Genomic DNA, 19,153 nt, shown 5'->3' on the forward strand with positions numbered 1-19,153 from the left:
TTATGGATCATAAGGAATATGTCTAGTCATTACTAGTTATGGTGCATTGATTATTTATAGTTATAGCAGCATGTTTTTCTTTTAAGATTTAAGATTGTTTGTAGTGATCTGTGGGTATTTTTTTTCTCTCTCTGAAATTTTCTGGGCTGAATTTCCAGTTTTCTAAAACCATCACTTCTCAGGTTGTATTTATACTTACCTTTTACAACTAAAACCCAAAAACATCTGGTAGCTGTTTGCTTTTTGTTAATTCCAACAGTTTTATATTTGGCATGTTGCAGATGGTTCCGTTGTTTAATATATCATTGAGTGGAATATCCTTCAGTTTACATGGAAGACCTGACTATTCAAATTCTACTGTTAGCTTCTCTTTGGCTGCCAGATCATATAATGATAAATATGAATCATGGGAACCGATTGTTGAGCCAGTGGATGGGTTTTTAAGGTAATTGTTTTATGATGCATCTAAAGAAATGTTATACTTGGGTTGGCACCCCTCAGTTCTTTTGGCATGGTTAGTTCATCTATAAAAAACAGAGTAGCTATTGGCCTCTGTGTTTTATCTAGCTGTTAATATGATAGCAACTGGTCTATTCTTAGTCCATTGTAGAATTAAGAAAACTGATGCTTTACAAATTTCCCTTTGAACTAAACTTTGAGTTTTCTATTTTATTTATTTAGCTTTTCAGAAGTTTAATATTTGCATAATGTTGGTTTGGAATGTTGGTTTCTTAATGCAAACTGATTATAGCAATGATAATATATTTCAAACTCTATAGAACTTCCATGCTGCAGTTGGAAAAGAACTTATGCTTAGCATGTATCCTTGAAAACTTTGTATTCTCTTGTGATATCTTATTTGGGTAATAGCTTCGAGTAAACTGAGGTTTTGAAGGTTGAAGGCCTGAAATTTTAATACTTTTTTGGTTCGTTTGGTTAATACTTTTGCTATTTGCTTTTTGTTTTTTCCTTTTGTAAAAAATGAATAGAAAGGAAAAAGCAAAAAACAAAGGTGAATAAAAGAAAAGGGCAAATAGCAAAAGCATCAACTAAACTGAGCCATAGTTTGCTGAGCTTTTTTTTGGGTAATAGAAATTCTGATATTTCATATTGCTTAGCTGACATTGTGGACCTCTCTCTCTGTCTTCCCCTTTCTTTTCCCCTAAGATATATAGTCCTTTATGCAGTCATGTAGTTATGAAATGCTTGGTTTCTTGTTACCTTTATTTTAACTTTCATTTACTTTTCCTACTTTTCTCAACCTTTTTTTAAGTGTTTTGCATTAACTTTTCTGGCCCCTAATCTATGGTAACATACAGATACCAGTATGATCCCAATGCCCCTGGTGCAGCTTCTCAGTTACGTTTCACCTCCACGAGGGATCTCAACTTGAATATGTCAGTGTCTAATGTTAATATGATTATTCAAGCTTATGCAAGCTGGAATAATCTTAGTGATGTTCATCAATATTATAAAAGACCGGTAATATGATTATTCAAGCTTATGGGTTGATTTGACTGTGCTTTTTTTTATCTCTTATCTCTTTCACTTTTGTTTTGTTATTTTCCTTTTATACGTTTTTGATGTTGAAAACTTCTTAACTCTCCTTTACAATGCTTTAAATAGGAAGCATTTTTTTCAAGCTATGCTACAAGATCTATTGTTGATGTCCATCACAAGAGAAGTTATTACATCATCCCACAAAATAAACTTGGTCAGGACATTTTTATTCAGGCCAGTGAGACGGGAGGGTTCTCAGATATTATTAGAATGCCATCTGGGAATATGAAGCCTATAAAAGTGCCTGTTTCGAAGAATATGTTGGACTCACACTTGAAAGGAAAGATATGCAGGAAAGTTAGAACAATGGTGGCAGTCATTATAGCAGATGCAATGGTATAATCTCTTGATCTCTTTCACCCTTTTTATGGAGGATATCACTTTCTTTGTCCTCTATACCCATCTTTGCGTTTGATTTACGAGCTTTTGTAAAGAACGAATATTTTTAGAAATAGATTAATCAGCGTTTTAACTAAAATTTGATTTTCCTATTCTTTTTGGTAACCTTGCTGAGTAAGTTGTTGGCTTGCTTTTGCAATGTCTTGACTTCTTTGACTTAGGTAATAATGTCAAGAAACTAGAAATATATGATCCTTAGTTGTTGAACTGATTTTTAGAAGCCTATGTAGGATAAAGACGATGTTTATTTATTTATTTTTTAATTAATTTTTTCTTTAGTTTTAGGTAGTGGGCATCATGGTAATCTATAAAATTGGTGAGAATTGTTACGGGCATTGTCATCAATCTTATTTTGGTTATTTAATTGTTATTATTGGACCTCTTTTTGAGGTCCAATATTGTTTGGTTTTTGATCTTTTAAGTTTCTGATTTTTTATGTGGTGTGTATGCGTCTTTCAAAACATGATGACCATCTTGGTGTTTTAAGCACTAATGGTAGTAAGGAAATGGAACTAGTGTGTGAAACAATTTAAACTTCACTAATCTATTCTTTTTGATAGTTGATCCATTTCCTTATTTGCTATAACGTGACAAATACTTTTTTCATTTTCATGGTCTATTGGCATGCCTTTCTGATGCAGTTCCCCAGAGTTGAAGGGTTGACTTCTCCCCAATATACCGTAGCTGTGCGCCTTTCTCCTGACAATAGCCTTCCAAGTGAATCACTGCTTCATCATCAAAGTGCACGCACATGTGGATGCATCTCAAGTCACTTTTCTTCCGATATTGAATTGGTTGACTGGAATGAAATATTTTTCTTTAAAGTTGACTCTCCAGTACGTAGAATGATTTTTGTGTTTCTTTAATGAACTCTGTGCTAATTTCTCTGTCTTTTGCTTTTCTTCTTTTGGTTTCCTTGTTTGCATATTCCGTAATATTATTGTGATGCTCAATTTGCGCAGATCTCCTACACAGTGGAGCTAATTGTTACTGACATGGGAAAAGGTACTAGATGTACATGCCAATATACTCATTCTGCTAGTCAATAACTTACCTTCTACAGGCTTCCATAATATTTTAGATTTATGAGCTGTTATAAAGGACTCTTAAATTTTAATGTTCTTGCATATGAATTTATGTCTGACAAAACTATCAGAAATGTGATATGTATGCTGACCAAGGATTTGAGAGTAGTGGTACATTTAATATGTATAGTTGTATACCACTTGCTTCAGGTCTCTTTTAGCCTACTGTTTTATTTTGAGATAGTAATACTTGTGTCTACAACCAGTGAACTCAAGCTTCAATATGCAATATAGCGGTTTTTTTGGTTTGCAGGAATTAGTTGTATAGAGGAGTATAATTATTTGTTTGGTTGATATAAATTTAGAATGAGCTTATATCCAAATAATGCTGATGCATAATACTTTGGATAAAATGCAACCTGTCTGTTTTCTTTGACCAAGTAAGGTGATTGCAATTTTGAATCGATGCCACATGCTAGCATTACAGTAAGAAAGAGAACAAAATTATTAGTAGTCCTGGGGTCTAGATAGAGGTAATATTTAGCAAAGTTTTGTTTATTTGGCAACTGATTAGCACTTCATTATAATAATAACTCTAATTAAGTTTAACCTAAGTCCTAAGCAACTCTTATCCTGTTTCTTTGTAACAATCTAGTTTAAAATAATAGAGTAAAAGGAGCAGAAAAACCTCAACATGACCGTTAAAGATTTCTGTGAATAGCATTGATGGCTTAATTACCAAATCAATTTTTTTGAAGAGTAATTACTAAATCCATTCATGAGGCAATAATTTAAGGAAGAAGATAATCTCCTAATGCCGTGTATCTTTTACAGGTGATGCAATCGGATTTTTTTCAGCACCCTTGAATCAGATAGCCATGTATGTTCCAGATGATTCCCATAAGTATGATTACAATAATAGCTTAATGTGGATGGACTTATCCTTGGCAGCATCTATGGTAAATGTGATATTTTGTATTTTATAGTTTAAAGAAATAATCTTCTTTGTAGGGTTGGGAAGTGAATTTGCTAACCCAACATGGAAATACTAAAAGTTTTTGTTAACAGTCAGATGCTTAAATGGATTGTTTCTTGCAGAATACAACTCAAGCAGATGGTAGTGACAAGAAGTCAAGTGGGAAATTAAGATGTGCTATAATTCTGTCACCTAAACCTAATGTTGATGAGAGAAATGAACTCTTTATTGGTGGCAGAAAATCTGGATTTATTCAGATAAGTCCTAGCATGGAGGGACCTTGGACTACAGTGCGGCTGAACTATGCTGCACCAACTGCATGTTGGCGCTTAGGCAATGATGTTGTTGCTAGTGAAGTTAGTGTGAAGGATGGCAACAGATATGTAAATATTAGGTCCTTTGTTTCTGTACATAACAACACGGATTTTATCCTTGATTTGTGTCTTGTGCGCAAAGCTTCCAGTGAGATGATGGAGCCACCTACTGATGTAAGCATGCCTGAAGGTTTACAAGTTGATGGTAGAACTCAGACAGATGAGTTATTTGAAACTGAAATGTATGATCCAAATATTGGGTGGGTTGGCAGCAATGTTCAACTGAATCAAGATCAAACTGATGGTGGTGGCTTTCAGCAGGTAGGCATTAACATAAATCGTCTCTTAGCTTTAAGTAGCAGTAACACATTGTGCAGCATTACTAGTTTTGTAATTCACATATTAAAGTGCTTATTGTTTTAATATGAAGGTTCTGTTTAAAAACCTCTAACTATGGTAGTATTTTTGGATCATAGGCATCATGTCTTCTTCACCCATTGCCTCAACCTACATGATTTTTGACCTCTAGTCTTCCGCACTGCTTTTATTTTGGAACACAATTCCTTTGTGTTACTGCAGGCACTTATCTTTTGGCAATTATCACTTAATTTTTTCCTCTAATTTTAATTGCTTTTGTGTCTAATTCTGTGAACATGCAATACATTTTTCTTTCTGAACCCCTTCTAGTTACGTAGATTGTGCACTCATCCTGGATAATATGGGTACAAATTGCCCACGGATAAACTTGTCTACTTTGTGCTCTGGTAATACATAAATAAGATTTCTGTTTTAACTTTTTTATACTGGGTAGTCTTTATGTTTGTTGTGTAGTAGCACTTTTTTCATATTTACTTGCTTTTGAGCCTGTTTATCCTTTTGGACCTTGAAAAATGTGTTCTCAAAGTTCAAGAAATTAATTGAAATCCTCTAAATATTGGGCACCACTTGATTTTGGCATTAGTGAAGCTAAAGTAAACAATGTGTTTTGGAGATCTAAACTCTCTGTTTGGAAGTGTATACTGGTTTTTCATTCCTCCCCAACCATGCAGGCAACTTCTGGAGTTGAGTTACCATCAGGCTGGGAATGGATAGATGATTGGCATTTGGATACGTCATCTACTAATACTGCAGCTGGATGGGTTTATGCTCCAGATTTTGAAAGCCTAAAATGGCCTGAGTCAGATGATTCCCTAATATTTTCAAATTCTGTGAGGCAAAGGAAATGGATCAGGAACCGAAAACAAATATCATTCGATCCAAAGAAGGAGATATTTGTGGGTCAATTGAAACCTGGTGATAGAGTGCCTCTTCCCTTATCAGCCTTGACTCAATCTGGATTATTTGTGTTTCAGTTGCGACCTTCAAATCTTGATGGTTCTGATAAGTACTCTTGGAGTTATGTGGTCGGAAAGCCTGGTCGACTGGAGGTTTCTGGAAAACCTAACGGCATTTCTGAGATATATGTATCAGCTCTCACTGAGTCTGAGGAATTGTTGTGCTGCACCCAGCTAAGTGAGGCCTCTTCGAATGCTTCTTCACATAGATTATGGTTTTGTTTAAGCATACAAGCAACCAAGATTTCAAAGGACATCCGATCTGATCCTATCATGGACTGGAGTCTTGTGATCAAATCCCCGTTGTCTATCACCAACTATCTTCCTCTTACAGCGGAATATTCTATCCTTGAGATGCGAGCAAGTGGTCATTTTATTGCCTGCTCCAGAGGAATATTTTTACCTGGAAGAACTGTAAATATTTATAATGCTGATACATGTAATCCTTTATTCTTCTCACTACTTCCACAGAAAGGATGGCTACCAATATGTGTGAGATTTTAAGCTAATCGAATATTTTCTATTTTACTGTTATAATGCTTATTAAATTGCAAATTAAATCTGTCTATTCCGTTGTATTTTGTTTGTTTACTTATTTATTTTTTTTACTGATTGCAGGAAGCTGTACTGATATCTCATCCTCGTGAAATTCCATCCAAAACAATAAGCTTAAGAAGTTCAATTTCTGGAAGGTTTAATTATGTGCTGCATTTCCTTAAAAAAAAAATCAAGTCTCTTGAATTTGTTAAAGCAAAGTCTCCTGTTTTCTGATACCTTTATCTTTTATGGTGTATGCAGGATTGTTCATCTCATTGTTGAACAAAATTATGAAAAAGAACAAACAATGATGGCAAAAACCATCAGAGTTTATGCTCCTTACTGGTTTTCAGTTTCCAGATGTCCACCACTTACATACAGGCTTGTCAACATTGGAGGGAAAAAACACAAGAGGAAGATTGGTTTTCCACTTCATACTAAAATGAAAAATGAAGGCATCATTGATGAAATAACAGATGAGGAAATGTACAGTGGTCATACAATTGCCTCTGCTTTGAACTTTAATTTTCTGGGCCTCTCTGTATCACTTTCTGAGTCTAGCAATGAGCACTTTGGACCTGTTAAAGATCTTTCTCCCCTTGGTGACATGGTAGATCTTATATATATCATGATTAGAGGCCATCTTTTCTTAAAAGAATATTTTTGCTAAGTACCTTCCTTTTGCCTGAACAACAGGATGGATCTGTGGATCTCTATGCTTATAATGCTGACGGTAAATGCATGCGGCTTTTTATTTCTGCAAAGCCCTGTCCTTATCAGTCTGTCCCTACAAAGGTAGCGATAGTTCTCAGTACTCTACAAATGTATATCTTATTAGTAATGTAAGCACCTGATTGATTGTAATCTTTGTAGGTGATTACTGTCCGACCATACATGACCTTTACTAACAGACTTGGTCGGGATATATACATCAAGTTAAGCAGTGAAGATGAGCCAAAGGTTCTTCGTGCATCTGATTCAAGAATCTCCTTTGTACATAATGAGAATGGTGGAACGGATAAACTTCAGGTCAGTGAATTGCACAAACCTTTTATCCATGAATGTGTCTGTATGCCTTGACATATGACAATATTTCATGCCGATTGCATTTCATGTTGAGCATCCCTGGATTTCTAGATTAAAATTGCACATTTGTTTTGCCTCCTCCTGATGACAAAAAGGTCTACAATTTTGCCGACTGGGTTTTTGCTATTTATTATTGTCATGGTTTTGGGATTGTTGTTGTTCTTGTTGTTCACAAGCTATGTATGTTTAATACAATACAATGATGCATCAAGTTTATGTTATCTTAGAATAGACTTATTGAAATTTCTAGGTCCAACTAGAAGATACAGAGTGGTCATTTCCTGTTCAAATAGTGAAAGAGGATACTATCACATTGGTTTTAAGGCGGCATGATGCTACAAGGACCTTTTTGAAAGTAGAAATACGCGGCTATGAAGAAGGATCACGTTTTATAGTGGTATTCCGCCTTGGATCAACTAAAGGTCCTGTCAGGTAAGTTATACATTAATTCATAGATATTAAGTATTCTGTTGTGATGCAGTACATGTGTTTATTTTGGTGTCTCAATTGACTTGTCAAAGCATAAATAAACAGGATTGAGAATAGAACCACCATCAAAACAATATGCATTCGCCAATCTGGATTTGGTGAGGATGCATGGATAAGTTTAGGACCTCTTTCAACTACAAATTTTTCCTGGGAAGATCCATATGGACAGAAATTCATTGATGCTAAAATTGATGGAGATTTCAATAACCGAGTCTTGAAAGTTGATCTGGCAAGGGCTGGGCAATTTTCTTCTGGTGAAGAACTTGGAATGCAGTTGCATGTTTTTGAAACAGGTAACATCAAAGTTGTTAGGTTCACAGATGATCAGACATGGAAGGTGAGTTCATGTGAAGATGCAGGGCCACTGACATCTGCTGAAAAGCCACAGATCAATGTCACACCTGTAGAAATCATCATTGAGTTAGGAGTTGTTGGGGTATCTGTTGTGGACCACATGCCAAAAGAGCTCTTTTACTTGTACCTGGACAGAGTCTTTATATCATATTCTACCGGCTACGATGGTGGAACTACCAGCAGGTTAGAGCACCTTCCATTTTACTGATTTTTTATTTTTATCTTTTAAATAATTGGCATGATCTTGTTTTTAGCCTTTTGTTCTTGGTTATTGTGTAATGCTTCTGATAATGCACAGTATTTAGAATATATCGTGCTATGTATTGAAAATTAAAGCATATTATTGTGCTTTTCTGCAATAGTGGCATGCTTTAATTCTTCTATCACTCATATTTTGAGCTAGATGGAATTTTGAAAGCGTTCTTTTTCTTGCTTCAAGTTCCTATTTATATACCTTTACTTTTGGCTTTTTGTCATTTCCAACAATTTTTTTTTATCATTTCCAACATTTTTAAAATAGCAATATTTTTTAAATATATACTGGATCTTAGGATTAAATGCCCATCTTCTATTAGTCATCTTTCTCGGTGCTTCAGATGGACAAGCTAAGAAATTGTATCCTTTCTGCCAGGTTCAAGCTCATAATGGGCCATTTGCAGATTGACAATCAGCTTCCTCTAACATTAATGCCAGTGCTCTTGGCACCTGAACAGATGAGCGATATTCATCATCCTGTATGTAAGATGACTATTACAATGCAAAATGCAAACACTGATGGCATCCAGGTCTATCCATATGTATATATACGGGTAATGCTCTATGATTACGTTTGGCTTTACCGTATTCTTTTAGATAATAGTGTAATTGATGTTCAGTACCTCTTTTCACATGATAGGTGACCGACAAGTGTTGGAGGCTTAATATTCATGAACCGATCATCTGGGCATTAGTTGATTTCTATAACAATCTCCAGCTAGATCACATTCCCCAAAGTTCTAGCGTCACTGAAGTTGACCCAGAGATACGTGTTGAGTAAGACTAATTTCTACCTCTTTACAGATAGAAACTTGTAATATTGATAGATTCAGGAGGATGATTTCTGTAGTGTGCTGGCAAGTCAACAATGTTGGCTAGCCAGCTAGGTGAGGCCTTGATAAAATTTACCTATATATCTATTTCTTATTAATTTTTATTTAAAATTGTCCAATTCAATGACCATTTCTTAGTTTGAATTTAGAATGGAAATACAATGGGGAGCTAAATAACAAAAAGTTATTGATAATTTTTGTGATATTTTCATGATTCAGTTTCAATAAGACTTTTGCTTTCGTCCTTTCTGTCTTTCTGTGTCTGTTTGGTTATGTGTTCCTGCACGCAAGGGCATGTACACATAACATATATGCACACATTTACACGTGTTACATGTCCATCCACTTAAATGCATACATGTATTTATGTATATCCAACTTGATTTGGCTTTTATTGCTATGTAAATTTATTTTCTAAGGGTCTCTTTTTTCTTGTTTTCATCCATGCTTTATTTCCTAAGAGAATGATGCAAACTATCTTGATGCTGTATAAGGCTTTGGTTATGATGTGTGAATGCTGTTTTCTTCCTTCTTTCCCATTTTATTCACTAAATGAATTTTGGTGAGATTCTTGAAATCCTTATCAACAAAATAGCTGGAGATATATTGATAATGTGCTCAGCATTACTGACCTCTAAAACAATTTCACATTTTCTCATTTGACTAATGAGTCATTCCAAGCCAGTAATTAATGTTAGAATGCCATTATACTGACTTGAAATACTTGAACTTCTTGCACCATTTTTGTTGTATTAGAAGGATTAATATTGTATTCAATGATAGTTCTAGTATTACTAGATTTTCTCTTTTAATGAAAAGTGTTGAGATGACATTGATTTCTTCTCTTTATAAGTCAAAGGGGATTTCATCTTCATCATCAAAGATTTAATGTTTTAGAAGAAATATCATTTATGGGTTTCAAGCTGAGATGTAATAATTATTTTTCCCTCTTTTGATCTTTTCAGCCTAATAGATGTTTCAGAAGTAAGGTTGAAAGTGTCTTTAGAGACTGCACCAGCTCAGAGACCTCATGGGGTTTTGGGTGTATGGAGTCCTATACTTTCTGCTATTGGAAATGCATTTAAAATTCAGGTCAGGGATCATCACCTTACTAAATATTGCAGTGCTTCCGCCTACTAAAACAAGATATAGGACATTTTATTCAGGAGACATTCTACAGGCTACTGACTGTTTTGAGCCTTTTATTATAGGTGCATCTAAGGAGGGTGATGCGCAAAGACAGATTCATGCGGAGAAGTTCCATAGCTTCTGCAGTTGGAAACCGTATTTGGAGAGATCTAATTCATAACCCTCTACATTTGTTATTTTCAGTAGATGTACTTGGTATGACTAGTTCGACGTTGGCCTCTCTGAGTAAAGGATTTGCAGAGCTTTCAACTGATGGACAGTTTCTGCAATTGCGTTCAAAGCAGGTAAGTCTGTCTTTTTCATTAATTTGGTTATTTAGAAAAAACTGGAGAATAAGATTCTAACTAAAGATTAGGTAACGTCAAGGAGAATCACTGGGGTAGGTGATGGAATCATTCAAGGAACAGAAGCTCTTGCACAAGGTGTGGCTTTTGGGGTGTCTGGAGTTGTGACTAAACCAGTGGAAAGTGCCAGACAGAATGGTCTCTTGGGACTTGCTCATGGAATTGGGCGTGCTTTCGTAGGATTTATTGTTCAACCAGTGAGTGGGGCATTAGATTTCTTCTCATTGACAGTGGATGGGATTGGCGCCAGTTGTTCCAAATGTTTGGAGGTTTTGAATAGCAAAAGCACCTTCCAGAGAATTAGAAACCCTCGTGCTATCCATGCTGATGGTGTACTTAGAGAGTATTCTGAGAGAGAAGCTACTGGTCAGGTACCTTTATAACCTTTTTGAGATGGAAAGTGTTATATCCTTAGATGTGTTTTAAGTTTTAGAGCAAGCTATCATTTTCCTTTTTGTTGCTTCTATATATACGCACAAAATGTTTTGAGCATTGACCCAAACCAACATTCATAGAAACTAGTAAGCATCCAACCTAAAACCAATTGACAATAGCTGGAAAGACCCAACTGAGGTCAATATAAACTCTAACTCAACTGATGTGGGATAACATCACTTAAGAATCCCGCTCACATGTAGGCCAAAGACTAGCTACAACACCAAATAGGCCTCATGCATGGACAAGAAATAACAGGCAACAAAGAACTTAAGACTCTGATATGATGTTAAAGATCCAACCTATAACCAATCGGCAATAGGTGGGAAGCCATACCTAAATATAAGGCCACAGCAAACTCTGAATTTAAATGATGTAGGATAACACCATTTAAAAAAAATACTTGAGATTTTGGTTTCTTATGCTTCTTTGTCTTGTGAAATTTCAGCAAAGATAAGTAAATGTATTTCTAAAGAGGATTATTTATCTTTCACAAGGAAAAGAATGTAAACACTTTTGATAATTTTAATTATTCTGTTTGGTTCTACTTTTTATGTGTTGTTTCATGTGTAGGTGTCTATATCAACATCTGTGAAGATGTCACGAAATATGATTATGTTTCACACGATATTAAATAAAGTTTTGAGTCTAGTTTCATGTTGTCCTAATTTAATCTTATAGAATGTTGGTAATTATTTACCTGTAATAATTTTAGCAGACGGATGGGGTCTCTATGTGTTTCCTTTGTTACTCTATGAAGTGCCAAGAATTGGCATCATCCGCTGACCAAGAATAAGATTGGCACATGTGGACACGCATCATACAGGAGACATTTGCCAAAATTGGCATAGAATAGGTTGACACACACATTCTGACAAATACAAATAGAGGATGGAAGAGTGCTTATAAAGCTCCATCTATCTGTTACGCACTTAACACTTTCATATCTTAAAATGGAAAAAAATGGAAATATCTATTGCTTCATCTATCTGCTTGGAAAATTTGTGAATTTGATTGTTTTCATGTTTTTGTTTCCAGATGGTGCTCTATTTGGCAGAAGCAAGTCGACATTTTGGCTGTACGGAAATATTCAGAGAGCCCTCAAAATTTGCTTGGTCTGATTATTACGAAGAGCATTTTATTGTACCATACCAGAAAATAGTTTTAGTGACCAACAAGCGAGTTATGCTATTGCAGGTGAGCGGAGGGGACTTGAGCTATGAAACTACGTACATATGGAAAATTTTTAGCTGTTTTCTGATGCTGTCTTTTCTCAATGTCTACAGTGTTCATCTCTTGACAAGATGGACAAAAAACCTTGCAAGATCATGTGGGATGTCCCATGGGAAGAGCTCATGGCACTGGAGTTGGCAAAAGCAGGTTATCAGCTGCCTTCTTACTTGCTCCTTCATCTTAAGAATTTTAGGAGATCAGAAACTTTTGTTCGAGTGATAAAGTGCAGTGTTGAAGAAGTTGAGGGGATAGAACCGCAAGCTGTTAAGATCTGTTCAGTAGTGCGTAAGATGTGGAAAGCACATCCGTCTGACATGAACAACATTGTGCCAAAGGTTGGTACTTTATATACATTTTGAAGATGGCATGTAAACAATAATGACAAGATTGCCCATGTTCAGGTTCCTTCAAGCCAGAGATATGTACATTTTGCTTGGAGTGAGACTGACAGGAAACCTCTGCATGCCTCTAAGAAATCCATCATCAAGTCAGGGGAGCCCTCATCAAGTTCTGCATCTGATGAAACAAAATTTGTTAAACACAGTATAAACTTTCTGAAGATCTGGAGCAGTGAGAGAGAATTGAAAGGTCGATGTGCATTATGTAGAAAACAGGTGCTTTATGCTTTACCATGCTTTACTTGTTGCAGTGTAGATTACTGCATGGCACAGTCTTAGGATAAAAATGCTTTGTCTATATAGGTAGCAGATGATGGTGGAGTATGTAGCATTTGGAGGCCCATTTGTCCGGACGGGTAAGTACTAAATTCTTTGTAGCTCATTTTTGACCTTATATATTTTACAATTTGTATTTTTCTTCTTATTTCATCTTGTCTCTGAATTTCATTGCTGTGGCTTCTTATGCATCAACATGGATATGTGTAGTCTTCACCATCGAGAGAGTACTGATTTGACCACAAGCCTCACCTTTCCATTCACTAATATTGACCCTAAATGTAGTAAACCTTGAAAAATACCAATTTTTATAGCAAAGGGCTAACGTGTATGTACACATTAGTCATCTGTTGACATGCATCGGTAGTGAACCATAGTTTTTCTTTTTTCCAAATTCAAGAAGAATATTATATTTTGTTAATAGTAACTAGTTAAGATCAAAAGTTATGATGTGGAATTTTGAAACTTGATACACTATGATGTGAAACTTTAATTTGGAACTAGACACACAAAGGCTACCTTAGATTACAAACTACATGTAAGTCTAAAGCTTAAAACTGATGTCATTAAAATTAGAAACTCCAGCTGACAGAAAGTTACTATAAGTGATAGGACTAATATATAGCACTCAATAACCAAATAAGTTTTAGTTGAGTGATAGGTCATAATATTCAGTTACTGGCCAAGCAATAGTTAATCATTCAAATCATTTTATGGCCTTTTTTTTTTAATTATTTTTGCTCAAAAATTGTTTTGCACTTTAATTTTGATGCATTATGCATCTTATAATAGGATGTCTATGTATTGTTAATATTTTGACTTATGCCAACCCGTGTCAAGGCTGAAGTGGCAAAGGGGCTGGAGGGAGGTTGAAGTTGAGAATTTATTTTGCTTTCTAATGTTTTGTAGAGTACTGAAAGAAAGCAGCTTCTTTATTACCTACTGTTTTTCAGATGAATTGTAGCTCTGGTAGGCAAAGTGATGTGGGAAGTGAGAAAGGAAAGGGGAGAAAGGTGTTAGATCTTAGGAAGTTTGTACTTCATTCATTTGCACAAAAAGCTATTAAGAAACACAGATTATTTGAGTGGGCCTTGGATCTTCAATTCTTCATCTTAATTATCACTTTACGTTGCTAAATGCTTTTGCATTAATTTTGGAGCTGGATCATATTTTTCTTTCCTTCAGGTATGTCTCCGTTGGTGACATAGCTCGTATTGGGAGCCATCCTCCTAATGTTGCTGCTGTTTACCGAAACATTGACAATCTATTTACATTTCCTGTGGGTTATGACCTGGTAAGAAAGATCAAACATGATTACCTTTGATCTTATTACTACCTTTGCATTTTAACGATTGTAAGAGTGAGTTAAAAATATCCTGATTTTTGTCCCAAGTATTTTAATTAGACATTACATCGTCAATGCCAGCGCAGACGAACTACTTTAGTCTCATGAGTTTAAATCGTCAGTTTTTAACCATTTGGAAATGGGAGTTTCTGCAGGTATGGAGGAATTGTCCGGATGACTACACAAATCTGGTCTCAATTTGGTATCCGCGAGCTCCAGAGGGATACACTGCTCCTGGATGTGTTGCTGTAGCAGGTTTTGCAGAGCCAGAAGCCGACTTGGTACGTTGCGTGGCGGAAACACTTGCAGAGGAAACAACGTTCGAGGAGCAGAAGGTTTGGTCTGCACCGGAATCATATCCATGGGGTTGTCATATTTACCAAGTCCAAAGTGATGCTCTTCATTTTGTTGCTCTAAGGGAAAGTAAAGAAGAATCCGAGTGGAGCGCCACGAGGGTTCGCGATGATCTCCCGCTTCTGCAATCATCAGAAGCTCAGTGAATTTTGGTATTGTTAGAGACAGAAGGTGAGGTTCTGTTAAGTAAAATGGTTTGAGCTGGCGGATAAACCAAGTGGAAGAACCTGTTTGATGTGTTGTGATTTTATTACCTGTTCTTTTATAGTGAAATAGGGTGCTCCATTCATTCTCTTCTGTAAAACAAATTTTGTCTCTCTGGTTAAAAAAAAAAAATTACAGTGTATACAAAACCAATAAAATTAGTGAATTTTCGAGAAAATTTTAGAGGTTTTTTGGGGGGTTTTCCTTGTTTGTTTCTAAACAAAATTTATTTTGTCTTGTTTCCTTTTCTCTAATTAGCCTTATTCAGGATACTAAAATGGGGCAGGTTTAAGAATAATAATTTTACCACGAAATCAATATATTTCCTTGTTTATATGTAAATTTAAAAGGACAAAAAGAAAAGAGAGGTGCAATAAATTTTAGACTAAATAAAAAATATTATCTTTCTGTCATGTTTTGTTTTTTTATTAATTTTTGAAGAAATGAATTTAATTTTTGATCTTTATTTTTTAAAATATTATACAAAATTAAAATTCTATTCCAAAAAATATGTTTTGAAAAGTTTGAAAATCAAAATTTATAATTTTATTGAAAATAATGATAAAAGTTGAATTTATTTAATTAAAAAATTAATAAAAGGGACGAAAAGGATTATAATAGTATGAATAGGATATTTTAGAAGTATTGGAAGTGGATGAGAGAGGGGTCCACAAGTTAACTACCAAGACAGTTAGGACCACCCACGTGGCAGGAGGTGTATGGTGGAAGAGCGTCGGCAAACTTAAAGTTTCCATTACCCGCGTCCCGGGTCACGTCCTTCCCTTCCCATAGTTGATAGTCTTGCACTTTCTAAGATCACATCACTCTCACTGCTCAGTTCTGACGCACTTCACTCTTACAAGTTACATCGAGATATGGAGGGACTGATCAGGGGTTTGATCGACGTTGCGATTGGCGGCGGCGGCGGCGGCGGCGGCGGAGGCGGCGGAGGCGGAGGCCGCGACGAGGAAAATGAGACTCGAGATGAACGCTCCAGATCCAGTTGGGCCCAGGTTAATTTGGAGTTCTTCGCCTCATCTGATTGCTTATATTTGTGTCATTTGCTCTGATCGGGTTTGCTAACATGCGCAGGTGGTGTCAGGGGAGCAAGATAATGATGATTGTCCGCAGGGCCATAATCCTACTCAATGGAGAAGACAGGTTTTCCTTTTTTATTTCAAATTTTTTTTATTTCTTCGTCGTTTGGACCTGAAATTGGAGTACATTGAAGTGGTTGTTCGTTCTTGTTAAAGTTGGGAATTTTATTGATTTTTGTAGGAAGAGAGTCAACGGGAGGATGAACGCTGGGAGGTTTCGGGTTCAAGACCTTCCAGGAAACCTCACAAGGTAAATTTCGTGTTTTTCAGGGGTACAATTCTTCAATTTACTATTTTTAGCATTTTTTTGGTACTCAACTTCACAGCGAAAGACCGTTAATTGGAGGATCTGTTTACTAGGAAACAGACGAAGAAGAGTTTTTACTTCATTCTTTTGAATCAATCACGTTTTTGTGAAACTTTCTTTGATTTTATGTAAGTTGTATACATGAAATTTGCATCTATACACGCACCCATGATTTATAGGTATGGATGTATGAAAGGGTCCTTTCAATTGATTTATGTAAATAGATTTTGTTTTTGAAAGTTGTACAAATCTCTAATGCAGGTTGAGTATGGGGGATATGAGAAGGATGAAGCTGGCGAACGTCATGGTTATAACCAAAATGAGTGGAACAGAAAGGTTGGCACTAGGTCTTTTTTTTTCTTTACTAAAATCTATATTGTTAGTGCTCTGAATAATCCTGAAGGATTGTAACTTTGCATACAGGAGCAAGAAAAGGAGAATAATGATGGCTGGGAAACTGTTGGCAGAAAGCCTCAAAGACAACCACACAAGGTTTATTCATACTCTATTTTGTATACGTCATAGTTTAAAATGACACAATGCTAGTGTACTACTCATCTCAGATCACTCTGAGCTTGTTTTTTCTCCTCTATCAGATAAGAGCCTTATTCTCTTTGAATCACTGTTTCTAAAACCTTGTGACTGAAATATTTCCAGGTTCAGATGGATCAGTGGCAAGGATATAAACGACCTCCTAGTGAGCAAGTATACTCTGATGAGTTTGAAACTGGTACTAGCATAGAACCTTCAGAAGAAGAACTTGCTGACTTGTCACAAGCTTGCAACAGGCTCTGGCAACTTGATTTAAACCGTTTGGAACCTGGAAAGGATTATCAGATTGACTGTGGTGAAGGGAAAAAGGTTTACCAGAAGGCAGATATGGCAGAAGGAAGTCTGTTTTACTGGCTGAGTGAAGACATATTCAGAAGACCTACATTTTCTCGTTTCTGTTCTCTCTTAGATAATTACAACCCAAATGCTGGGTGTAAGGAAGTTGTTACATCGGAGGAGAAACAAGAGCAGTCTGCTTTCATGGAAGAAATAAGTAGAACTGCACCAATTAAATATCTTCACAAGTACCTCTCTTTGAAGGGCATTGTATCTGAAAACTATCAAGATTTCAAAAGAATGATAACTAAGCTATGGTTTGATCTTTATGGTCGGGGTGGTGCATCTGGTTCCTCTTCTGCTTTCGAACATGTTTTTGTTGGAGAAATCAAGCAACATGGTGAGCAAGAGGTTACTGGCTTCCACAATTGGCTTCAGGTGTGTGTTTGTTACTGAGACATTATACAGTAATTCTTTTTCTCGAACATTTCATTTTACATCTGATGGAGCAAAAAGAAAAAGGCAAAGAAGTTTCTTGTTAACTTTTTGAAGTTGTTGGTTGCAATAAAGGAGAAGCATTGGCTGGTTAGATCTGGAAGCATTTAAATATAAATTAGAGGAATTCTTTGTAAACCCTTGTCCCAAGCATACCTTAACACGCTCATTGTTTCTGAAGTTGATCTTTAGGTTGCATGTAAATAGATTTGCATTTCTCATGAAAAAAAATGCAAAAGTCAGCATTTCGTTCTCAATACGTGTGTATCTCTAATGTGACATTTTATTTTCCAGTTTTACCTTGAAGAAGCAAAAGGGAGAGTTGATTATCAAGGTTATATATTACCGCGAAGACGTGGGGAAACTGTAAGTGTGTTCATCTTTAATGTTGTTCCATCGGCATGCTGAGATTACAGAGAATTTGGAAAAGAAGTTTCAACCCAGACTGTTTTCTGCTTTTTGCACTTCAGCTGCTGCATTTTGGCTATTTTCTTTGTTTTGGCCATACATGCAATTTTTAGCAAATTTAATGAAGAAAATTGAAGTTCTAGACCATGCAGATAATGTATTAGGTTGAGCCCGCTGAAAAACATTTCATTTTTCGTTGATGCATGCAATTAACCTTGAAGAGGGACTACTCTTTATTGCCTGCATCCACACCCATTTGTGCAATTTTAATATTTCTCTTCTACCTATGTCTTTTTGCAGCCGGACTCTGAAACTCAGTTGCTCACCATCCAGTTTGAATGGAACGGGATTCTCAAATCTGTGTCAAGTACTTTGGTTGGAGTTAGCCCAGAGTTTGAAATTGCTCTCTATACTCTGTGTTTCTTTATGGGTGGAGAGGATAATTACGTACAGCTGGGTCCATACTCTGTTAACATCAAGTGCTACCGCTTTGGAGATAAAATCGGTTCTGTTTTTCCGATCGCAGAATGTTGATTTACTGCTCTCTGTAGAGCTTTGGGTCATGCCAGTCATGCAGTGTGTATGACTCTTGCCTAGAAGCTAAAAAAAGACCAAGACCTATGTTAATGTAACTGTATAACATAAGTTTACTATATCATAATGGATGTTGTTTCAGGGACTATATACTCGCTTATTTGATAAATAAGATCTATGTAAACTTACATACAATTTAATACTCGTTCTCTTGGCCATAATATTATGATAATTCAAATTCTGCTTCTGGTTCTGAACTTCTGTGCTTCCATTTTTTGTGCTTTGGTCATTCTTTTACAGAATAAATATCGAACGATATGAAGTTGGAGCTTGGTCTTGCCAGTCACCTACCCCGTAGAAAGTGGTCCAGCCATGGGCTTGAGGTTCGAACCCCAAGCTTCTACAAATGCTTCTTGAACAATAATATTGCAAGCAATTGAAATATATTCATACGAATTACAGGGAGATGATAAGCAGTAAGTCATATGAGATCTGCCATCTGCCCACACAAAAATCCGAAAAAGTAGTAACGTAAGCAGTAACCTGTATATTAGTACACTTGAGAGTAACGTTTTGATACAGGC

General features: G+C 36.0%; 2 protein-coding genes across 4 annotated transcripts in view; both read left to right on the forward strand.

Annotated features, from left to right (window-relative positions):
- Nucleotides 1–15,078, forward strand: part of LOC18606123 (pleckstrin homology (PH) domain-containing protein) — a 33,690-nt gene extending 18,612 nt beyond the window's left edge. The window contains exons 40-64 of one of the 3 annotated variants that reach the window (XM_018117623.2): nt 282–445; nt 1,320–1,482; nt 1,627–1,896; nt 2,601–2,795; nt 2,922–2,964; nt 3,819–3,943; nt 4,083–4,595; nt 5,324–6,100; nt 6,227–6,300; nt 6,407–6,755; nt 6,842–6,940; nt 7,019–7,174; nt 7,482–7,663; nt 7,766–8,257; nt 8,706–8,883; nt 8,970–9,106; nt 10,128–10,254; nt 10,374–10,595; nt 10,667–11,026; nt 12,129–12,287; nt 12,377–12,658; nt 12,710–12,937; nt 13,025–13,077; nt 14,183–14,291; nt 14,498–15,078. In XM_018117623.2, the coding sequence (XP_017973112.2) occupies nt 282–445; nt 1,320–1,482; nt 1,627–1,896; nt 2,601–2,795; nt 2,922–2,964; nt 3,819–3,943; nt 4,083–4,595; nt 5,324–6,100; nt 6,227–6,300; nt 6,407–6,755; nt 6,842–6,940; nt 7,019–7,174; nt 7,482–7,663; nt 7,766–8,257; nt 8,706–8,883; nt 8,970–9,106; nt 10,128–10,254; nt 10,374–10,595; nt 10,667–11,026; nt 12,129–12,287; nt 12,377–12,658; nt 12,710–12,937; nt 13,025–13,077; nt 14,183–14,291; nt 14,498–14,842 (5,802 nt within the window). In that variant the 3' untranslated portion in view covers nt 14,843–15,078. Of the gene's footprint in view, nt 1–281; nt 446–1,319; nt 1,483–1,626; nt 1,897–2,600; nt 2,796–2,921; nt 2,965–3,818; nt 3,944–4,082; nt 4,596–5,323; nt 6,101–6,226; nt 6,301–6,406; nt 6,756–6,841; nt 6,941–7,018; nt 7,175–7,481; nt 7,664–7,765; nt 8,258–8,705; nt 8,884–8,969; nt 9,107–10,127; nt 10,255–10,373; nt 10,596–10,666; nt 11,027–12,128; nt 12,288–12,376; nt 12,659–12,709; nt 12,938–13,024; nt 13,078–14,182; nt 14,292–14,497 lie in introns of those variants that run through there. The other 2 variants (XM_007039562.3, XM_088804693.1) reach the window with 2 other exon arrangements.
- A 589-nt stretch (nt 15,079–15,667) lies between these two features.
- Nucleotides 15,668–18,826, forward strand: LOC18606124 (poly(U)-specific endoribonuclease-B protein). The gene is made up of 8 exons (XM_007039566.3): nt 15,668–15,913; nt 15,993–16,061; nt 16,179–16,247; nt 16,566–16,640; nt 16,728–16,796; nt 16,962–17,570; nt 17,922–17,993; nt 18,336–18,826. Exons 1-8 carry the CDS (start codon nt 15,776–15,778, stop codon nt 18,567–18,569), a joined length of 1,335 nt encoding a protein of 444 aa, XP_007039628.3. The 5' UTR covers nt 15,668–15,775; the 3' UTR covers nt 18,570–18,826.
- Nucleotides 18,827–19,153: the final 327 nt, after the last annotated feature.

This window comes from Theobroma cacao, chromosome 3 (genome assembly GCF_053813885.1).
Source record: "Theobroma cacao isolate CCN51 chromosome 3, ASM5381388v1, whole genome shotgun sequence".
NCBI classification, from domain to species: Eukaryota; Viridiplantae; Streptophyta; class Magnoliopsida; order Malvales; family Malvaceae; genus Theobroma; species Theobroma cacao.